Source organism: Aotus nancymaae, unplaced genomic scaffold (genome assembly GCF_030222135.1).
Source record: "Aotus nancymaae isolate 86718 unplaced genomic scaffold, 86718_ANA_hifiasm-v0.15.2.pri h1tg000041l, whole genome shotgun sequence".
NCBI lineage: Eukaryota > Metazoa > Chordata > Mammalia > Primates > Aotidae > Aotus > Aotus nancymaae.
Window position 1 is genome coordinate 36919151 of NW_026988455.1, and position 22569 is coordinate 36941719.

At 43.2% G+C, this 22569-nt stretch overlaps 1 protein-coding gene and 1 non-coding gene across 3 annotated transcripts in view; both read right to left on the minus strand.

Annotated features, from left to right (window-relative positions):
• Window positions 1-22569, minus strand: part of PCSK5 (proprotein convertase subtilisin/kexin type 5) — a 472843-nt gene that overhangs the window by 36120 nt on the left and 414154 nt on the right. The window contains exons 25-30 of one of the 2 annotated variants that reach the window (XM_064361640.1): window positions 18696-18738; window positions 15608-15744; window positions 14010-14210; window positions 8246-8326; window positions 4216-4299; window positions 2915-3110 (exon numbers count right to left, since the gene is read on the minus strand). In XM_064361640.1, coding sequence (XP_064217710.1) covers window positions 2915-3110; window positions 4216-4299; window positions 8246-8326; window positions 14010-14210; window positions 15608-15744; window positions 18696-18738 — 742 coding nt within the window. The remainder of the gene's footprint in view (window positions 1-2914; window positions 3111-4215; window positions 4300-8245; window positions 8327-14009; window positions 14211-15607; window positions 15745-18695; window positions 18739-22569) is intronic. The other variant, XM_064361641.1, reaches the window with a different exon arrangement.
• On the minus strand, window positions 13686-13759 carry TRNAN-GUU (transfer RNA asparagine (anticodon GUU)). The gene has a single exon. It is a non-coding gene; the product is annotated as a tRNA-Asn (tRNA).

Genomic DNA, 22569 nt, shown 5'->3' on the forward strand with positions numbered 1-22569 from the left:
ACGTTGAGCAATCAGCTAACTGGAGTAAAGCAAAGTGCATCTCTTTCTTCCTTGTTTCAATGCTTTGGCAATTCCTGGAATATTCAAAGAATCCAAGAGGGAGTTGACAAAGGTAATGATTAAATAAATAAGGCAATAATAATGACAACGAGTTCAGTCCTACCACTGAGACAGCAGAGACTGACCCTGGTAAGCAGATCCCTGAGCTTCACCTTTGCTTTATTGTAAGACTTGGCTGATTTTGCTGGGTGGGGTGGAGCTCGGTTGCTAGGGAGGAGGACTGGGAGTTTCCTGACCTGCCTTGTCACCCAGGTTCTCTTACTCTGACCCTTTGCTACCGTTCCTCCACTCTCTGCTGGACAAAATCCTTCGAGAGCTAGTGACCATCAAGCTCAAATACCCAGCTGGGGATGAAGCTGGAAAACGTTATGCTGAGTCAAAAAGTCGATCACACACACAAAAAAAACATGTTTTGTCTTTGGTTTTATATGTTTTGTTATTGTTTTCAGAGAAAGGTCTTGCTATGTTGCCCAGGCTGGCCTTCAACTCCTGGGCTCAAGCAATTCTCCAGTCTTGGGCTCCTGATAGCTGGGAATATAGGTGTGCACCATGGCCATCACGGTTGGCTAAAAGAACACATTTTATACAAGCCCGTTTATGGGAAATGTCCAAGAATCTATAGAGATTAGTGGTAGCTTAGGGCTGGGGAAATGGAAAAAGTGGGAATAACAGCTAAAAGGGTATAGGGTTTCTTTCTGGGTTGATGAAAAGGTTCTAAAATTGATTGTGGTAATGGTTGCATGACTCTGTGAATATACTAAAAACCATTGAATTATACACTTTTAGGGGTGAATTGTGTGTAAATTATATCTCAGTAAAGTTGTGATTTTAAAAAATACTCAATTGTACAAGAAGGCAGCATTGAGTGGTAGTTAAGCACCTGGACTTCAGTGCCAGAGACGTTTGCTTCAAATTCTGGCCATACCGTGTATTCGATGGATAAAATCGAGCCTGATATTCTTTTCCTCATCTGTGAAGTGAGGGAAAATAATAGTATGTGGATAAGAGAATTCTTGTGAAAATTAATGGGATCATACATTTAAAGCTCTTAGCACAATACCTGGACATTACAAGCATTAAAAATATGGTGATTTAAAATGTTTTTTCCTTTGGAATCTCTTACCTCTTTGTATATTAAGGCCCTGAGAAGTATGATGCTGACTGATATAAACCTCTATTACTGGATCGTAAGGCTTTTGCAGACTCAGACTTCCTTCACTTGGTTTTAACTTAGCTTCCCATACCAATATCAATACCAATATCAATTGTTGGTAGAGGAATAAACTCCCCTGAGCTACACATACACAATACAATACATTGATATTGTATCAGTATCAATTTTCACACGTAGTTGGTGCTAAATATGTATCTGTGTTACTGAACTGAATATGCTTGGCTTCTACGCTAGATTGGATGCTTTTAGAGTGTAAATACCAAAGCTTATATTTATACTCTACAGAGTCTGTCTCAGTAATGAAAACAAATAGGTCATTAGGAAACAGATGTCGTTTTAATCAAATTCTTCTAGTAAGAGGGCAAATGAGAATTCTAACTCCTTAAAGTAGACACTGCCAGTTACTTCCCCAAATTCATTTTCTGCCCCCCTCTCGCCACTGTTCATGGCTGTCAGAGTTCTGATTTGGGTGTTCAGGGGTGAATCTTGTTCAGCCTAAGCCAGTCCAGTCCTTCTGTTTTCATTCTTTTTGCCAAAGATTGATTTAGGGAGGTATTAGCGATGCATTCTTGCTACTGAGATTAGAAGGGAAGTCCGCGGAAGTTTTCTTTTCCCTCAAGGAAGGGATCAACAAAGGGAAGCATCGCCTTTCCTGGCCCTGGTCGTGGCTGCATGGGCCGATGGGGTCCGGAGCGGAGACAGACAGTGTGGGCTCAGCATTGGCGCCAGTCAGAGTGGACGGACTAAGGTACCAGCGCAAAACAGAAAAACTGGGCTTTCTGATGAGCTTTTTGGCCGCTGAAGTGACCAGTACTGGACTTCCAACCTTTTTGTTTGTGAGATAGTACACCCTGTTATGTCTCAGTCATTTTACTTGGCATTTCTGTTGCTTATTGCTGAAAGTTTCTTGCTGGACTTTTCATTTGCAATTTCCCACTTTCTTATGTAAATTCTGGAGGTGGGACCGTTGGTAGGGAGAGTAAAGCAATTATAAACCAGGAGACCAAGGAAACCAGGAGGAATCCATAAACAACTAACCAGGTGTTACTTATTAAAATTAATGCCTCACCCATTTAAACCTGTAGAAGAGATTCACATCACAGTATTACTTTAGTAACGGAGAAAAAAGACCGACAACAGTTGATCATTAATACAAGATGGGAAAAGAACTTTTTTTTTTTTTAAGAGACAGGGTCCTGCTTTGTCATCCAGGCTGGAGTGCAGTGGCACAATCATAGCTCACTGCAGTCTTGAACTCCTGGGCTCAAGGGATCCTCCCGCCTCAGCCTCTCAAGTAGCTGGGACTACAGACACCCACTGGCTAATTTTTAAATTTTTTGTAGACGGAGTCTTGCTATGTTGCCTAGGCTGGTCTCAAACTCTTGGCGATCCTTCCACCTTGGCCTCCTAAAGTGTTGGGATTACAGGCGTGAGCCACTACACCCAGCCCCTGAACATATGTTTCATAGAAGTAAAAATACACGCATAAAGTAGTCACAAAGGAGAAGTGGGCATCTGGCCTCACATAAGTCCGCCGTGGCCCACAGCAATGTCAGTCAACAGAGGACATTTATGTGGGTACTCATAGAGCCGAGAAGTTTTTCGGTGAATAAGAATTGCTCCCAAAGGACCATAGGAGAGTGATTACAAGCAGGAAGTAAAAGAAAAAAGGAAACTTACTCCTGGCACTTGGAGAGGCACCTGCCTTCATGGAGGAAGAGAGGGTGGCCAGGCTGCATCTGGCACTTTTCACAAAGACTGGCTCCAGAGCAGACGGCGCAGGTCTCTGTACAGTTCTCACATCTCCTGCTCCTTGCAGAGGGCCATGTGCCTTGAGGACAGGAGGAAACACAGGCCTGAGCCAACAGATATGCACCTAGAAATCCAGGGAAGAGGGAAGACGGGAATAGTCATCATGTGTTTCTCCATGCAGAGACATGGCCTTTTTAGCCTTTCCAAAGACCAAAGTATCCAGGCACTTATTTCAGGCTTACCGAAATATTTAGTAGTGATGCTAAGTCCTCCAGGATGAGTTACATTTCTAGAAAGGCAATTGACAGCAAGAGGCTTTTGGAAACCAATTTTCAAAATCACTCTCAAACCCAGAATTCTAAGAAAATGCTTTAGCTTTTTGAGTATAACATTTTATATTTAATATGATTATAATCGTGGCTTGCCTATGGTAAATTTTTTTTCTTTTGTATCAGATCCCATTATTAACATTGTACATTTCAACATGGGCTTCATAATGATCATGTAAACAGTCTTTTTTTTTATTTTGAGACAGCGTCTCACCCAGGTTGGAGTGCACACAGCAACCACTGCCTCCCAGGTTCAAGTGATCTCATGTCTCAGCCTCCTGAGTAGCCTGGGATGACAGGCATATGCCAACACGTGGCTAATTTTTGTATTTTTAGTACAGATGGGGTTTCGCCATGTTGGCCAGGCTGGTCTCCAACTCCTGGCCTCAAGTGATCCTCCTGCCTCAGCCTCCCAAAGTGCTGAGACAGGCATGAGCCATTACGCCCAGCCCACTTAAACATTCTTTATGTCAGTGTACCATTTAAGTAAAAGATTCCCCTAATTCAGGGAAGTTATGTTATTTGTGATTTTTGTTTTTATAGATGATGAAGCAGTTGTTAAGTTATCAAGTTGTTATGTTGTTCCCCTTATTCCTTCTTCCCTCTTCATCATGCCTTTAGATTAAGAAACTTTTTTTTTTTTTGAGACAGGGTCTTGCTCTGTCACCCAGGCTAGAGTGCAGTGATCATGGTTCACTGCAGCCTTGACCTCCTGGGATCAAGCGATCCTTCATTTCAGCCTCCCAAGTAGCTGGAACTACAGGGACATGCCACTATGCCCAGCTAATTTCTAATTTTTCTTTATGGAGATGGGGTCCTACTATGTTGCCCAGGCTACTACATGTGAGTTTCAATGAATTGGCTTGACTGCTGCCGTCTTCTGTCACAAAACATACTAACCTTTGGGACATGAAGTGCACAGAGTTGCAGATCCATTGCAGGTTTTACAAGAATAATGACAAGCCTGGTATTTTTTCAAAATATCTGCATGAAAAAGAAACAATAGATCAGACTTCTTTGAACAGTCGCATAGGATTCTTGTGCTAAAAAAGATCTCATAGGCAACCTAATCTCTTTTCCTGCCCCAAATGGAATCCTTTTGATTGTACAATAGCTGATTGATTGTCGGCACTGGCTCATTGCCATTGTGTAGACTTCATTTTTTTTTCTCTTACGCCTTCATTTGCAATTGATTATCAAGATTTGATTGGCAATTAATTATCAAGAAAGATAGCACACGAATATGGGGTATCTTACAAGACAGCCTCAAATACTGTGAGAATATCTGAACTAATAAATGATTACTTCTTTTGTGTGTTAAAAATGGGAGGGAGTAAGTTTGTTTTGTGTGTATGCATCGTGAATGAGTTTATGAGTCAAAGGTGATCACTTCTATTGCTGGATGATCATTTGTTTTCATTTTTTAGACAGAGTCTCCTTCTGTAGCCCAGGCTGGAGTGCAGTGGCATGATCTTGGCTCACTGCAACCTCCATCTCCCAGGCTTAAGTGATCCTCTTGCCTCAGCCTCCTGAGTAGCTTGGATTATAGGTGCGCACCACCACGCCTGGCTAATTTTTGTATTTTTAGTAGAGACAGGGTTTTGCCATGTTGGCCAGACCTGTCTTGAACTCCTGACCTCAGGCGATCCACCCACCTCAGCCTCCCAAAATGCTAGGATTACAGTCGTGAGCCACCTTGCCTGGCCAGATGACCATTTCTCTTCACTCCAAGGTGATAATTGCGAAGTCATTGTACCTCTGTAAAGAAACTTCTTTTCTTTTTGTTTTTGTTCTTTGAAAATCAAATTTTATTATTGGCCAATGTTTGGGTCTCTGTGTTCTTTAGAGTAACTACTGTGGTATGCAACCTAAATTAATCTCATCTTAAATTTGTCCCAAATCAAACATTAAAATTAAACATCAAACATTAAACATCAAAATTATCCCCGACTCATGACCTTTCTGATTGGTTGGACTTTAGTAGGCTGTCCCAGGTAAATACACCATTAACTAGGGAAACATTGGAAGTGTGTGTTCCCCTCTCCCTTTCCCTCCAATGGCATTTGATGGGGAGGCTTTCCTAGGTCACCTCAGCAACTCCATGGGACAATTTCAGAGACAGAACAGCTTCAATGACAGCACTCAATCAATACATACTAAGACCTTGACTAGAGCTCAGGGATTGCTCAGAAATCAGCATGGCTCACACAGGGAAAAATCAGAAAATGAAGTTCTAGCTCAGAATGTGGGATTTAAATGACCCTGACCCTCAATCAGTATTGACATCTTACCATTTCCTTTCATTACCTCCTCCCTCCCTCCCTTTCTCCCTTCCTCTCCTGCCTTTCATTTTCTTTCTTCTTGTCCTGAGAGTCAGCCGGGTATAGATGGCTCTCTAGTCACACCTGCCTTCAGATCCCAGCTGTGCCGCCGAAGGGTAGGGTAACCATGGATACAGTAATTAAACTCTCAGAGTCCTGCTTTCTTTGTCTCTAAAATGAGAGAAAAGGATTCCGCCCTTATAGATTGTTGTGAAGACTAAATGAGATGATGTGTGTCAAGTGCGTGACTCAGTGGTGGTGAATGGTGGTTCCTTCTTCCCGTTGTCTCTCCTGTCACTGTTCCACTCCATTTCTGAGCGTTGTTTTACTCCCCTCTCCCTTCCCTCTGGTTTCATACCTGAGTGGCACCAGGAGGCACTGCTTGGCTTCTATGATGATAGATAGTCATGGATACAAAGCTGATGAGCTTTGCGATAGAGGAAACTAGATTCAAATACAGGTGAGAGAAAGATACATAAATAGATAGATAGGATGGATAGATACAGATACGGGGATAGGTGCAGATACAGGTGGAGATATAAATGATTAGGCTGCCATGCTGGGTCATTGATTTTATCCTAGTTTGAAGAGAAAAAATTACCCTGATTTTCTTTTCCTTTTTTTTATTTTTGAGACAGTCTCGCTCCATCACCCAGGCTGGAGTGCTGTGGTGCAATCTCAGCTCACTACAACATTCGCCTCCTGGGTTCAAGAGATTCTCCGGCCTCAGCCTCCCAAGTAGCTGGGATTACAGGTGCCCGCCACCCAGCCTGGCTAATTTTTGTATTTTGAATAGACATGGGGTTTCACCATGTTTCCCAGGCAGGTCTTAAACTCCTGACCTCAGTTGATTCACCTGCCTCAGTCTCCCAAAGTGCCGAGATTACAGGAGTGAGCCACTGCAGCTGGCCCCCTGGTTTTCCAATATACTAATTAAAGGTGATAATTAAAGGTGATGATTGACTAATATACTCTCTCTGGGGGATCTGCTAAGGGCAGAGCCACCTTAGCCACAGGACTGTCACAAACATGTTCCGCATGCCTCTCAAAGTAACTGATTCTGTCCCTGAAGGCTTTTTAAACCTGCAGTATCACTCAGCCCAAAAGAGAAGGCAGCCAGAAGGCGAGCAACCATCCTGTTGCTAATATCAGTCACGATGCTCACTGAATGGCTGAGAGCATTGTTCAGAGAATCACAACACAACAATGTTTGTCAAACAGTGAACACCTTGCAAATCTTCAGTGTGTATGTCCAGGCTTCAGACTGACTTTCCTTTGATGTTATCATTTATATACTAAAACACATTTATAAAGACATGAGTTTTCATTACTTTTCTCATACTTGTGTAAACTTTAATGTCTATACACATATGCACATATTTGTAATTACATGTATCTCACATTCTGGCAATTTGATATTTTACTGCATACATCTGGTATAAAAATTGTAATGTCAGCCAAGCACGGTGGCTTGTGTCTGTAATCCCAGAAGTTTGGGAGGCCTAGGTGGGAGGATCACTTGAAGCCAAGAGTTTGAGACCAGCCTGGACAACATAGCAAAACCTTGTCTCTTAAAAAACAATAATAAATAAAAATAAAATAAAGTTCTGTGATGTCTTCATATGTCCACCAGAGGGAGATCTGTACAAGCAGTTAACTTAGCAATTAGGCCTGGGCAGGGGATCAAGTCCTCCCCAGCAGGAGCTCTTTATTATAAAAGATAAGGGTCTTATTCTCAGCAAGTAAATTTTAACCGTGATCACAGTTTCTCTTTTTCCCATTCCAGAAATTCTAGACTGGACAGGACTGCAAGAAATAAATGAATGAATGAATAAATAAATAAATAAAAATAAATAAGAAAGAATGAACGAACCACTTTGACCCAGAAAGTGCAGTGTTCATTCTTCAGAAATGACTAGCTAAACTACATAAAGCAAGGGGTTTATTTATTCTATTATTTTTTATTACATACATAATTCGCACATGGTGCATAATGGAGAAAAGGCATGTACTGTGATGTCTCCCTCTCAATCCCTTCTCCATCCTTTTTCATACAAACTGTATCTATTCACGCTGTTTATCACCTTGCCTGTAAAGTGCACAAGCAATGTATTTGGAGATCATTCTTTATCAGTACATAAGGCACCTCTTCCTTCTTTCTGGTGGCTCCATAGTATTCCATTGTATGAATACGTCGACTTGACTTCTCTGTCTCCTACTGGTAACCATTTAGTTTTCTCCAGTCTTTGTGATTTCTAAATGCTGCGGTGACTGGGAAGGCAAGGTGCTTCCTTAGCCTACTAACGTTCTGCAAGGACAGAGGCTTTTCTTGCTAGCCTCTGCCAGGCATGACCATTTAGCACGTCGGGAACATCCTTATATGTTACAGAAATCTCCACTGCTGAAGTTCTCACCATCTTCCCTCTGAGTGCCCACTGACATTTTGTGTTTATGGCCCCCTTCTCTCTCCAAGTCTCTCTAATGATCTCTGCATCTCTGCACCCCATTTGCAACTGGCCTCCCAGCTTCTTGGGGTGATTTCTCCATAGAGACCATCTCCAGAGACGGTCTCTGCTGCTGTGATTGGCGCCTCCCTATTTCCCTGTTACCTCTTTTGATTTGAACTTTCCACCTTCGTCGCTCCTGCAGCAGGCTCTTCACCACAGATAGGTTTGCAGTGGGCACAGCTTCTTTTTTATTAAAAAAAATAAAGTATTTAGTTTTTCTTAATGCAAAAAGGATAAAGAAGATAAACTTCACCTATAATCCCACCACCCAGAAATGTCTGGTGTGTATACTTTGGCACATGGATGTCTCATCTTCGTATCGAGTGTGTGAGTATAATTACAGCTATGTATAGATGTGTGATCATTTACAGCTTCAGTATACGTAAGACTGATCCTGCACACTGCATTTAACCCTATAAATCTCATAGGCATTTTCTCTTGTCATTAACATTCCTCATAAACATAATTTTTAAATTTTAAGATGGAGTCTTGATCTGTCACTCAGACCAGAGCGTGGTGGCACGATCTTGGCTTGTTGCAACATTTGGATCCTGGGTTCAAGCGATTCTCCTGCCTCAGCCTTCTGAGTAGCTAGGACTACAGGTGAGCACCACCATGCCTAGCTAATTTTTTGTATTTTTAATAGAGATGGGGATTCACCATGTTGGCCAGGCTGATCTCAAACTCCTGGCTGCAAGTGATCTGCCTGCCTTGGCCTCCCAAAGTGCTGGGATTACAGGCGTGAGCCACCGTGCCCAGTAGTAAACTTCATTTTTAATGGTTTGCCTATTTATTTGTATAAATGATAATTCACTTAGCTTTCTTCCTTTGTTATATTTTTGAGATTGTTCCCTTCTCTTTTTAAAATTATAAATAAAGCTGCTCTCAGCATCTTTGTGAGTATACATTCTTGGCTAAGTCAGGATTCTGCCTATTAGACATCCTGACTTACCATTATCTGCTGCCTTCTTTCTGGGGCCATTTCCCCCAGACCTCTATTTATCTCTATACCATCCCAAATGGCTTTTTTGTTTTTGTTTTTGTTTTTTGTTTTTTTGGAGAGAGTCTAGCTCTGTCACCAGGATGGAGTGCAGTAGTGCAATCTCGGCTCACTGCAACCTCTGCCTCTTGGGTTCAAGTGATTCTAATGCCTCAGACTCTTGAGTAGCTGAGACTACAGGCGCACGCCACCACACCTGGCTAATTTTTGTATTTTTGGGAGAGATGGGTTTTCACCACATTGGCCAGGCTGGTCTTGAAATCCTTGCCTCAAGTGATCTGTCTACCTTGGCCTCTCAAAGTGCTGGGATTACAGGCATGAGCCACCACGCATGGCCCCAAATTGCTTTCTCTCATGAGCTGGGGAATGCTGCTTTCAAAGCAAACTAGTGTTTCAAGTGTTAAAACTGGATCGAGTCAAAGGATAGGGAGTAGAGTAGACTTTAATGTGTCCTGTGTGTCCTGAGAGCTTTAGATGTATTCTCTCACTTAATTCTTAAAATGACTTTGTATGAGGCAGTTTCACGTTTTCACTTTATAGACAAGGACACTGAGGCTCAGAGAGGATGAGTAACTCGCTCAAGGTCACACAGCTAACAAATCACAGAGCTGGGATTTGAATTCATGTGTGTCACTCTCTAAAGCCCGCATCTGCTGGGGTGTAGACATAGGCTTTAGAATTTTTCAGTAATGAATTTAAATTCTGAAGTAGTTTGATAGAAGCCAAAGTAATAGTGTTGCTGGTGAGGCAGGTCTCTAGAAAAATGAAAAACCAAAAACTGATTTGTAGTGTTTCCAATTTCTGTGGTGTAAATACTCCCACCATAGTTAATTTCAAGCTGTCAATGGTTTAACAATCCACTTACAGAACTCCTGAGTATGTAACAATCCGTGCAAGCTGATACAGATGGTTCTTTCATCCTGCTGGCCAAACATTTAATTACTTACACAGTGCCATGTGTTTTTTTCACTCTATGTTCTGATTGGTTAAATAACTAAACATGGTGTACTCATTTCTAAGTGAGGCAGCTGTACACATCTACAAAGTCTAAAAATCAGATTTCCATGGCATCTTTAAAGTTTATTCTAAAGTTCAGTGACTATTAGGCAACAAATCTTCCCACTATTGAAGCTGATTTTTTTTTTTCACATGTGAGCGGCTTTCAGTGTTTATGACTAACTCTGGGACTTGAGTCTTTCCCCAAGGATAAGAATTAAGATCAAGAGACAGGCTAGTGATAAATTGTTAGGATGTGGTCAGACAAAAAGCTAATTCACTATGGCTGTGATCTGTAGATTAGACTATCACCAGAGTATGTAATTAGAGCCTGCTGTAACATGGTTTTAATCAATGATGGAAATAGAGGGTAGGAGAAATGTACAGAAATTATTCCTAGGACTTTCCAGCACTACTGGGTGGAAACTACTTAAGAAAATCCAAATGGTTTAACAGTAACAGAGAAAACTGTTGCCATTCCCAAACAATGGCTTCAGGAAACCAGCTGAAGCCATCATCTTGTTTCAGAGCCCATGGTGTGCCGCACCTGAATCTTTCCACCAAGGCTGCGTGATGGATGCTTGAGTCACTGCTGAAGCTGTTTGCAGCTTGTTGAATATTGGTTTTATTCCTGCCACTTAGGGACACTAAATAATTGTCACAATATACTTGTGATCAGGACAGAGGGTCTGGGGATGATCTGTACATTTGTGCAGTGACTTTTTGGTGGCTGAAAGAACAAGAGAGTCCAGCCCCATCTTTGATTACTTAGCCTTGGCTGGAGGATTTGTCAGGCACTGTCTCATAGGTGGAAGAATCTGCATCCTTGGACTAGGTGGCAGGTATTCCCACTTTGTTGGTAGTTGGCAGAGAATGGTGGCCCTCTCACTGTAGTCATTCTCATCCTGATTAGCCACCTTACTAAAAGAGGAGTGCAGGGAACTCTAGATGGACTTTTATTTCAAGGGTGTCTTCCTAGCCTGTGCTGATAGATGTTCATGGGTTTGGTTGTGGTCTTCAGATGCAAACATGATCTTTTTGTTTCCACTGGGGAGCAGCATGGGTGAAAGAATAGACTGAAGTGTGTGTCATCTCACCTTTCCTACCTGAATCTGAATCTGTATTTGAAAAACAAAGCAAAACGAAACCCAAAGCAAAACAGAAAAATGTGCTGGTACCACGTAGGCAGCTATATCCTCTCAAAAGCACTCTGTAATTTCCCTGGGTTTCCTCTGAATTGACCCACGATGACTGCAATCTGCTTTCTATCATCTTAAAGGTGTGGCTAATTAGTGCTTGTTCTCTGGAACCCTCTACTCTCCTATTACACTCTCGATCCTGTTTTTTAAGAAAAAGAAGTCAGGAGAAGGTTGTAGGCATCGGCTCAAATACTCCCAGGACTTTATGGAATGCATTTCCCATTTACTACCCATTTCAGCGCTGAAACGATGCCTGGGGAAGCTGAGCTATAGCTTTACCTTGCTTAGTGAATAAATGGCTTTTTCTCTGTGTTAATGGACTGCATGTCTTATTTCATAGATCATAGGAATGGGAAAGTACAGCTTTGTCATTGACTTGATTGTTTTTGTTCAGCCATGAGAAACACTCTCATCTCCGTCCCCAATCTCCTATTAGTGAAAAATCCCCAAATGCACTAATTCCTCCCTCTCTTCAAAAACATTACATTGTGATAGTAGAAAATGTGGAGGGGTGGGTGTGGTGCTTTGACAAAAGGGAACCACTGAAGCCTGGTTTCTGCTGCAAAATGCGTAGTCCAGTTGAAGGGACGCGAAATCACTTGGGGAATCGAGGCCGCTCTAACTCTTGGCTCCCTGGACCGTGTCATCATCTGGACGCCAGATAAAATACAGATGTTCAGCAAGAAACACAGCACCAGACCGTTTTCCTCTTGGCTTGCACTGCCTCTAAAATGCCTGAATGCCAGACAAACTCATTTTCAGTGTTTTGGTTCAGCTATAACTCACAGAAGATATCCCAATCTGGATTGAATAATCTCCAGCTATGTCTCTGAAATAGGGCCCGTGTTCTCTGTGGCCTTCGGCTGCTGGGGTTTCGATGGTCTCTGAGCTGCTCTTCCTTGAAGTCACATGTGTAAAACTGTGGTGGTGGACAGCATGGGCATGCCTCCTCTCAAGCCCGGCAAAAGCCACAGAGCTGTCACTCCCCCAAGCCTTTAGCATGCTCCTCCTGCGCAGCCCTCTTTTCACTGCCATTGCCTCTGCACCGAAGTGACCCTTTTAACAAATTCCTGCCTCGAAATCAAATGAAGAGCAGCTCCTGTTTTTGTGAGTTGTCTCTGCATAGAACATGAGTCAGATTTTTCCAGCAGGGAGAGGATTTTGTTTTGTAACCACCTCGAACATGGAGAGGTCGCTGAAAGTTTGTAATTACCTTGCAAGGAAGCCTACAACCTAGGCTCAAGTATGAGGAGGCGTGTTCTAAAGACTCGGGGAGGAATGAGCAGCTGCAGGGCTTTGCTGTTGGATCCCAAGCTCCCACACCTGTGCCCTCCCCTCCCTCCTCAGAAGCTCCACACATTCCCTGTCTGCAACTGGGAAGAACAATTTTTAAAGGCAAGCTTGAACGTTGGTGAACTCTAAGAACTCAGCCACAGAGACCATCTGTTTTTAGCATAAATTCTAACACATTCGAGCAGTTCTTCCTTGTCTAACTGGAAAAGCCTATCCTACAGGTAAAATTTCCCTTTACTGTAGTAAGAAGATACATGCCTGTGATAGAAGTGAGTGAAATTTCTGAGAAATGGTACCAGGGCCATTTCCCTCCATGACTCTCTTCACTTGCTTCTGGGCCTACTTCACCCAGGTAGGAACTCAAGTGGGTAGACCAATCATAAATTGCCATTTGGGCTCTCTCTGCTGGCTGAATGCCAACCTCAGCTTCCTACCCACTCCTGCTACAAGCATTAGAGAGACTCAGGAATGACCCCCAACTTGATTCTCTGCACAACCTTTCTCTCCTGGATAACTAAAAAACCGGGGTTATAGAAGGAGGAAAGCAGAGCAGGCAGCTAGACCCCTACCCTAGGTCTTCTCAGGACAGATTTGATAATGGTGAGCAAACCTAGAGAAAGAAGACATCGTTTCTTTCATGACGTATGTTGTGTATTCCTCTTCACCACCCTAATTTAATCTCCTTACATATATCCATGCAGAGTTTTTTGTTGTGTTGTTTTGTTTTGCTTGAGATGGAGTTTTGCTCGTTTTTTTTTGAGATGGAGTTTCGCTCTTGTTACCCAGGCTGGAGTGCAATGGCGCGATCTCGGCTCACCGCAACCTCCGCCTCCTGGGTTCAGGCAATTCTCCTCCCTCAGCCTCCTGAGTAGCTGGGATTACAGGCACGCGCCACCATGCCCAGCTAATTTTTTGTATTTTTAGTAGAAACGGGGTTTCACCATGTTGACCAGGATGGTCTCGATCTCTTGACCTCGTGATCCACCTGCCTCGGCCTCCCAAAGTGCTGGGATTACAGGAGTGAGCCACCGCGCCCAGCCCAAGTTAGAGCAGGCATCCCTGGGTGGGCCTGAACCACCAACCTTTCGGTTAACAGCCGAATGCGCTAACCGATTGCGCCACAGAGATGAGTTTTGCTCTTATTGCTCAGGCTGGAGTGCAGTGGTGTGATCTCGGCTCACTGCAACCTCTGCCTCTCAGGTTCAAGTGATTCTCCTGCCTCAGCCTCCCAGGTAGCTGGGATTACAGGTGCGCACCACCATGCCTGATTAATGTTTGTATTTTTTTTCTTGAGAGGGGCTTTTGCTGTAAAATTCTTCCTTGGGCCAGAGATGCCCGCATGCACAGATTCTGTGACCTCTGTTTGGGAGGCACATACCGTTCCAGAATTTGCCCTCCACCTGGGTCTGGGTGGCACGCACACACATCCCACGCAGCGGCTGCAGTCCTTCTGGGCAGCTGCTGCACTCGTCATGGCCGGGGCCTGTGCAGGTTTTGCACGCTCGGTGGCAGGGCTCACATTCTCCCATTTCTTGGTCACCGTAGAAGCCAGGGCCACATTGCCTCACACAGCCGCCACCTGTGTGAGAACACAGAGAGAAAACATGAAGGCTTTGGTGCTCTATGCAAGGCCAAGTTCTAAAGAGGCTGGAGGAAATCTTAGGGACGTTTTTCTTTGCATTTGTTTTTATTATTATTTTGAGATGGAGTCTCTCTCTCTGTTGCCTTGGCTAGAGTGCAGTGGCACGATCTTGGCTCACTGCAACCTCCACCTCCCAGGTTCAGGTGATTCTCCTGCCTCAGCCTCCTGAGTAGCCAGGACTACAGGTGTGTGTTACCAGGCACAGCTAATTTATATATTTTTAGTAGAGATGGGGTTTCACCATGTTGGCCAGGTCACTGTGCCCAGATTTTACCTTTGTTTTTAAAGAAACCAAGATGGCTTTAGCTTATTTCAAGCAAGAAATGTGTTTTAATAAATCCAGGCCCTGCGCAGTGGCTCACGCCTGTAATCCCAACACTTTGGGAGGCCGAGACGGGTGGATCACCTGAGGTCAGGTGTTCGAGACCAGCCTGGCCAACGTGGCAAAACCCCGTCTCTGCTAAAAGTACAAAAATTAACCAGGTGCTGTGAAGGGTGCCTGTAATCCCAGCTATTCAGGAGGCTGAGGCAGGAGAATTGCTTGAACCCCGGAAGCAGAGGTTGCAGTGAGCCGAGATGGTGCCACTGCACTCCAGCCTGGTTGACAAGAGCGAGACTTTGTCTAAAAAAAAAAAAAAAAAAAAAACAGAAAAACCAACCAACACTTTTTACCTAAGCCCTCTTTCAACTGAGAATTTACATTGGCCATTAAAGGGTTCAGAGCATCGAATACAGAATCCCTGAGGTCTTGAAAAACTACAAATAAAATACATCTCTGTGTAGAGAACCACTGAAGATCATTGTGGGCTGTCTTTCTCATTCTTTCTCCCCCAAACTCTCGAGTGCATTGGGTTAATATTTCCTCGGTTGGAAGATTCACACTGTATTTCTTTCCTAACTATCCATTTCCATCAAAGTCAGTGAGTTGACTGAAACCTAAGATCTTGTTAGATTCTTACAGTACACAGGGATATATGAGCTTGATTAAGTCTCAAGACAAGGGTCAGAGTTCTGAATATTCGAGGTGATTTCAATGCCAAAACATTTATCTTCAGGTTCCCACTCTCTCTCTCCATCCAGTTCAGTCTTGCTTCCATCAGCTTGGAGATATTTGAGATTAATTAGTGGAACAGGAACCATGCTTCAGTAATAAAAGCAGAAGGAGATGGTCCTGGCTAATGTTTATTTCCAAATCAAATTAAAATTCCTCCTTGGGCCAGGGGTGCCCGCATGCACAGACCCTGAAACCAATCACATGTACACTCTTGTGGTCCCAACTGGGTGGAGCTCCAGTGCCTGGTTCTCACCTTTGACGGTGACATTTTCTGACTTACCCAAGAGAAAGAAGCCCTCTTCACACCAGTAACACTCATTCTGGTCACAGCTGCCACAGTTACTATTGCATGCCTTGCATTCCAGTTCCTCACTGTAGGTCTTCTCAGGACAGATTTTATAACAATGGTGATCAAACCTAGAGGAAGAAGACATCGTTTCTTTTATGACGTATGTTGATGTATTTCTCTTCACCACCCTAATTTAATCTCCTTATATATCTATGCAGGGTTTTCTGTTGTTTTGTTTTGTTTGCTTGAGATGGAGTTATGCTCTTGTCACCCAGGCTGGAGTGCAGTGGTGTGATCTCCACTCACTGCAACCTCCGCCTTTCAGGTTCAAGTGATTCTCCTGCCTCAGCCTCCCAAGTAGCTGGGATTACAGGTGTGTGCCACCGTGCCTGGTTCATTTTTGTATTTTTTTTCTAGAGAGGGGGTTTCGCCATATTGGTCAGGCTAGTCTTGAACTCCTGACCTCAGGTGACCTGCCCACCTCTGCCCCGCAAAGTGTTGGGATTACAGGTGTGAGTCGCTGCACCCAGCCTGTGCAGCGTTTTCAACAGGAGTAGATAATTGAATTTCAGGCTTGGTCTGTTGTGCCCCCCTCAACCCAAGTCATTAAACACCTCCTTTTGGACCTCCAAGGACTCTTCATCATAGCAGCTGGGAGAAGGAAGGGGTACTGATACTTACTTATAGAGTACTGATTATGTGCCAAGTATTAGCTCATCGAAATCTGTATAAATCTCTTAGGGTAGATATCATGTGTCTGTAATTTCTAGTTAAGGGAACTGGAGCTCAAGTTTAAGTGCTCAAAATCACACAGCTAGCTAAAGGTGGGACTGGGATTTTAACCAAAGTCTGTGTGAAAAGGTCGTTTGTGTGATTTGTCACAGAGCAACTGGCACTGAGGCCTGAAATAGCTTGGTGTTGAGTCCAAGCAGCTTACTAAAATGTCTGTGACCAGATTATTAACAGTAGTATCGAAATGCCTTAGCTTTTATTTATAAATATTTTTATGAATGTTAACTGTTATTCTCATTATACAGTAAAATGTTGTAATTCAGACTTCACTGAATTGCAGGCCTACCTGAAGGGGGAGTGAACTGAAGTTGACCTCCGCCCTTGATGAATTTCAAAGCATCAGCACAATATCAGGGGAAGCCTTTGCATTTCTTCCTTAACAACTTTTTTTTTTTTTTTTGAGACAGAGTCTCCCTCTGTCACCCAGGCTAGAGTGCAATGGTGTGATCTTGGCTCACTGCAACCTCCGTCTCCTGGGTTCAAGTGATTCTTCTGCCTCAGCCTCCTGAGTAGCTGGGATCACAGATGTGCCACCACACCTAGCTAATTTTGTATTTTTAGTAGAGATAAGGTTTCCCTATGTTGGCCAGGCTGCTCCCAAACTCTTGACCTCAGGTGATCCTCCCACCTTGGCCTCCCAAAGTGCTGGGATTACAGGCGTGAGCCACCATGCCTGGCAATAACTTCTACTGTTTAGCATTTCACTAGCTGTATTCAAAGTTGCTAAATGTTTTCAAGTATTATATATGTTTGTTTCTTGAAACAAATATCTCACGTTTTACCCTTAGTGACATTGGAGCATGTTCTTTCAGGGTATTTGTTTTTCAGAGGGTTTTATGAAACATGCACATTTACAAGTTGTGGTGAGCTGGAGAGGCAGACAGGTTTGGCTTCAAAGCTTAACAGAGGATGCTTAACAAAGTTTAACAGCGCCTGGCCAACATGGCAAAACCCTGTCTCTACTAAAAATACAAAAACTAGCCAGGCATGGTGGCGTGCACCTGTAATCCCAGCTACTATGAAGGCTGAGGCATGAGAATCGCTTGAACTTTGCAGGTGGAGGTTGCAGTGAGCAGAGATCATGCCACTGCACTCCAGCCTGGGTCACAGAGTGATACTCTGTCTAAAAACAAAAGCAAACATAAGACAAAAACAAAAACAAAGTGTGTCAGGAGTGCAGTGATGTGAGACATGATCAATACAGAGAATGGCAGGCTATTCTGGAAAAGTTAGATTAAAACCATAAGGCTAAGAATTGATAAGGTTAACTGATCATTTTTAGTATGTTTCAGCTTATTGGACTTCCCTTTCTCTCCCATCGTTCTCACTCCTTCTGTCTTCCCACCTATTACCACATTTCAAGTGTATTTGTTTTTGGACAGGTGGGTTCAATTCCATGGATGGAGGGAAAACGCAATGTGGTGACAGAGGAGGTGACTTGCCAAAGCCCAAATGTCCCAAATGTAGACCTGTCACTAGTTGTGGTGCAACCTGAGTAAAATCTCACCCCTGTGTGAGCTTCAGTTTTCTCTTCGGGGGATTAACATCCTCCTTGTGTCTCTGACAATCTCAATGGAATGATCAAGAGATGAAACAGTTGTGAGACTTTGCATATCACAAAACTCCTGAGTTCTTAGGAGGACAGGGAGGGATTATGCAGCCCTTGCATTACACAGGGCTTTCCTTTCCTTTGCATCTCCTTTCTCTTTGGCTTTTCTTCTAGACAGTCAACAGGGTGTGCTGGAAGGGAGACTGGAAGAGGAGGTGATATTGAAACATGCCATTTTTGATTTTGTGGATTTTTATTAGAGTACATTGGGAGTGATGGTTAACTGTGTTTCATTTAACCTAGTGGTCTGTGTCTCTAAGTTACCTAGGAGTTGATTAAGAGCTAACATAGCACCTGGCTTCACCCTGGAGGCTTCACTCTGGTTAAGGACAAGGTCTCCATGCTGACATTTACAAACAGCTTACTTAGGACTAGGTATGTTATTAAGGTCTGTCCATGAACAGGAAGATCTGAATCTTGGTAACCCATGGCAGGATTCCTAGACACCAGTGTCAGGCTGGATGACTTCCAGGATCAAGAAAGAGATGGCCTCCTTTCGAGGCAAGGAAACAGCTGGGCTCTTATTTCTAAATCCAAGAATTGCTCATTAATAGCCTGACAGGACAGAGTTGCTTCAGGCTACAGGGCCACTTTGCTTTAATCACAGTATTGAGGATTAAGTCAGTAATGCTTAAACTGCAGAAAAGTTAGTGCCATGAAAAGGAAGGCCAGACTTACATGTAATACCCCATAGCGCAAGATGTGCAGGTTCCTGGATCATCTGGAAAAAAATTAAAATAATGAAAAATAATCATGAGGAATTTGTCATTTTGAAAAATAGACTCTGGAGAAGTTGTGGCTTGGGATAAACAATCCTGTGGGATGGTTTCCTGAAATGTACTGTCCAGAAATAACATTTGCACAGATTGCACCATTTTTAATTAGTAACAAGATGTACACTAGGATTTATCTTTATCAAAGGTAGTAAGAGTTCTCATAAACACTTGGCCCTGACTTTCAAGGAAGAATAGGCTCCAGCTACTGGGTCTTCAAATTAAAGATCAATGACCATCCACATCAAGAACCCCCAGCCTCTACTGAGGTAGAGGGATGAGCAAGTCCACACACAAATATTTGGAAGGGCCTACAAGCTTCTGACCCTGAATAGAGGGTTTTCCATCAGTTACCCCAGAATCTTGCCAATGGAAATGAGCATCATTTAGGGCACTCCTTTGAAATCAGCACAATTATTTTTCCCGAGTATCCACTTCAGGTTATGCCTGTCACAACTTTCTTAAAAAAAAAAACTGCCCTGTTCTCATTAAGAGTAATGATTCAGTGCATCCCTGTTGGCTCAGAGAAGGGTTCTTTCCTGCAGCTTTCAGGGGACTTAAAGAGAGAAAGAATTTTGAGAGTCATCATCATAGTCTATTTCTCTCTCTCCTAACACTTCCCAGAAGATGCAACTCTCAGATATGGCTATGAAGTGAATTCTGTGACTTCCTCTGGCTTGCAGTTCTTGCACGTAACAGAGTTATCTCTGGCAGGTTCTTCCTGTGATCTAACCTACCCTCCAGTCTTGCTCTTTTTATTTTAATAGGAGATGAAAGGCAACTGCTCCTCCTTAAAATGTTCCTCTTGGTATGTGAAGATTTTATGTCACCTTTAATTAACAAAACTATTATCATTTGAACTTTGTGCATAGCTTTCCTTTCTAATCTATTCTGGCCTCTTCTGACTTTCTCAGATTGTCTTTAGGAGGTAGACACAGCCTCACCCAAATCTTAGTCACATATTCATCTTGGGTCCTGGGGAGGCTACCGAATGATATTACTGTGTGCTACACATAATACAGTGAATGCATTGCACCAAATGTTAAGTGGGAAAATTTCTAGCAAAGGCTCTGCCAATTAAAGCAGGGATCTGCAGAACCTTCTGGAAATAGCCTGATGATGGTGCAGTGGAAAGAGTGCTGAACTGGAAATTGAGCTACCTGTTGGAAGTTTCAACTCAGGCTTAACTATCTTGTGAACTTGCACAAATGTCATTTTACTTTCTGGGTCTTGGTTTCTGCAGGTGTAAAATGAGCTGGTTGGCCAAGATGGTTGTTAAGACTTCCAGAAAGTCACAGACTCTGAAGTTGAACCTAGCAAGAGTTGGCAACTATGGCCCACCCCAGGACCTTGACCTTGCCATCTATTTATATGTATTGTGTAAGAATGCTTTCATGCTATGTAACCAGAGTTGAGTAATTGCAAGAGACCAAAGATGTTTACTCCCTGCTACTTCACAGAATTTGCCATCCCCTGACTATAGCACTATCAGCTCATGACTTTGTCATGCTCATCTTTGCTAGGGGATGCAGGTGCCTGTAATTGTCATAACAGCTGGTTTCAGAGTTCCTCTTAGGAAAAGAACTGTCTATATTTAGGAAACTACCTTGTTAAGCTCCTTGGGGTAGAAGTTTAATTGGAAGAGTTGAACAAGAGCCAAGACAGTCAAAGAGATAGAAGAGCCGTTCTGCAGGAAGCTGTTATCTGCTCATGGGAGAGAAACGGTTTTTAATGTCTGGATCAACATGGTTTGTAATACGGTGACTAAGACAGGACAGTGAAATGAGCCAAAACCCAAGCTAATCAGGTGGAACCAGGAACTGAAGCTAGAGGTGCCCATGAGAAAAACTCCCTGAAATTCTTAGAAATCTTGGGGAAGGCCAATTCACAAACTGAGTATCTGAGCCCATTGCAACAGTGTGCAGAGGCCCCAATGATTACCACTGGTTCCACTGGGTTAGTTCATTTTCCATTATGAGTCTATGCATCTGTATTCTTTTCAGTTTCTAAATAACTTCCTACCTCTCAGCTTGCATTTGGTCAGCTTACTTTACTCTGCCTCCCTGATGAACATATTGACTCTAACAGTTTTGCTAATTTGGCAAGGGCTGGGGAAATTCTAATCCTGTTCTTTAATGTTCTGGTCTTCCCTCCCATCTAGGAACTTAATGAGCTTGCTCTCTGCTCCTTTAAGCGGGTCACTGATGAGAATGTTAAACAGAACCAAGCCTCAGAAATGTGCATACCAATGCAATCTTGAGTTCAGGGACTTTTCCAGCCCAGTTGCACAGTGAATTTGGTACCTTTACAACAGTTTGCATAAATGAATAATGCATAGAAGAGGAACTGTGTCTTATAACAGCTTATGAATGTCCATTAGTTTTTCTCATTATTACCAGTTGTTCTAAAGAATGAGAATTATTTAAAAAAAATTTTTTCCACCTCAGAAGATCCACAAGTCAGACCTAAGCTAAATGGATTTAGCTTGACCACTGAGAGGCTGCTGTTATGAGATTAAGGAAGAAGGTAACAATCCCAACTTTAGAAGCTGACTCTAAGTCAGCCTGGCATTTAGATGGTAAGGAGGGGTGGCTTAAGGAGAAAGATGAATTTTCCTGGCTTCTAGTCTGTGTGTGACCAGGGGAATGGGAAGCGAGTCTAAACAAGCTACAGTTGTTAGCTGTCTTGGAAGGTGTTATCCAAAGTAGGATGTTTAAATAGCTCTGGTGATTTGGTCTTGTCAAACTTTTGAGCTGAGAGAGCATATTTGGGGGAAGAAGGGGAAAGCTCAGTCAGAATTCAGAGAGAGCCTCACACGTTTGGAAAAAAGCCTTCAGAAACAGTGGCTGGTTTCCAGCTGCTCATATCCCTGCTAAGGAGAACGTGTGAGCAGATGCCTCGTCAGGACAGGGATGCTGTCTTTCTGTCTTGAGAAGCTCATTTTTATTGTCTCACTTATATGGGCTGGGGCGGGCAGGACTACAATGTCCACTCTATCTTGAGAGCTCTTCATGATCCCCAGTGTCACCTTCCCACTGTGTCTTTGGGGATCATCCGTACTGTCACTCATCATGAACTCACTGTCCCATGGAGACATTGCCTCCTGCTTCAGCATCACCTTCAGCAGTCAGTTTACATTCTATGCCATTTTATTTTGTTCTCAGTAATACCAATCACCTTCACCATTGAATTTGGATGGATGAGGGTCACAGTGGGAGCTGTGCACATCTTACCTATAAGATGTATTGGAGAGGAGATATTTTAAACTTGAACGCCTAGAGAAGAATTTATTTTTATGGTTTATATAAACTTGGTGTCCAATAATTCAGGATACACACAAGTGGAGGGTAAACATAACCATGGCAACCCTATGCAGACTGTGAGAGGGTCCTGGCCTCTTGCTGCTCCAGGAGAAATAAAATGTCGGCACAAGTCAGGAAGCTGGCATTTCATGAAGATACAATGTCACAATTACAGGGTGAGCCTGGCCATGCTGACTGTCCGAAGAGACCAGGTCTCCCTGTGGCATCCAGGCTGATATCAAACTCCTGATCCCAAGTGATCCTTCTGCCTTGGCTTCCCAAAGTGCTGCGATTATAGGGAAGTTATTTTGTCACTGGTTAAAGATACTTGTGAAAAAAACTGGACTTCCAGATTATTTATCTCAGTTTTCTAGCAGAAAAGCATGCAGTTTAAGATGAGGTCTCACTGTGTTGACCAGGTGGTTTTGAACTCCTGACCTCAAGTAATTTTCCTGCCTCAGGCTACCAAAGCCCTGC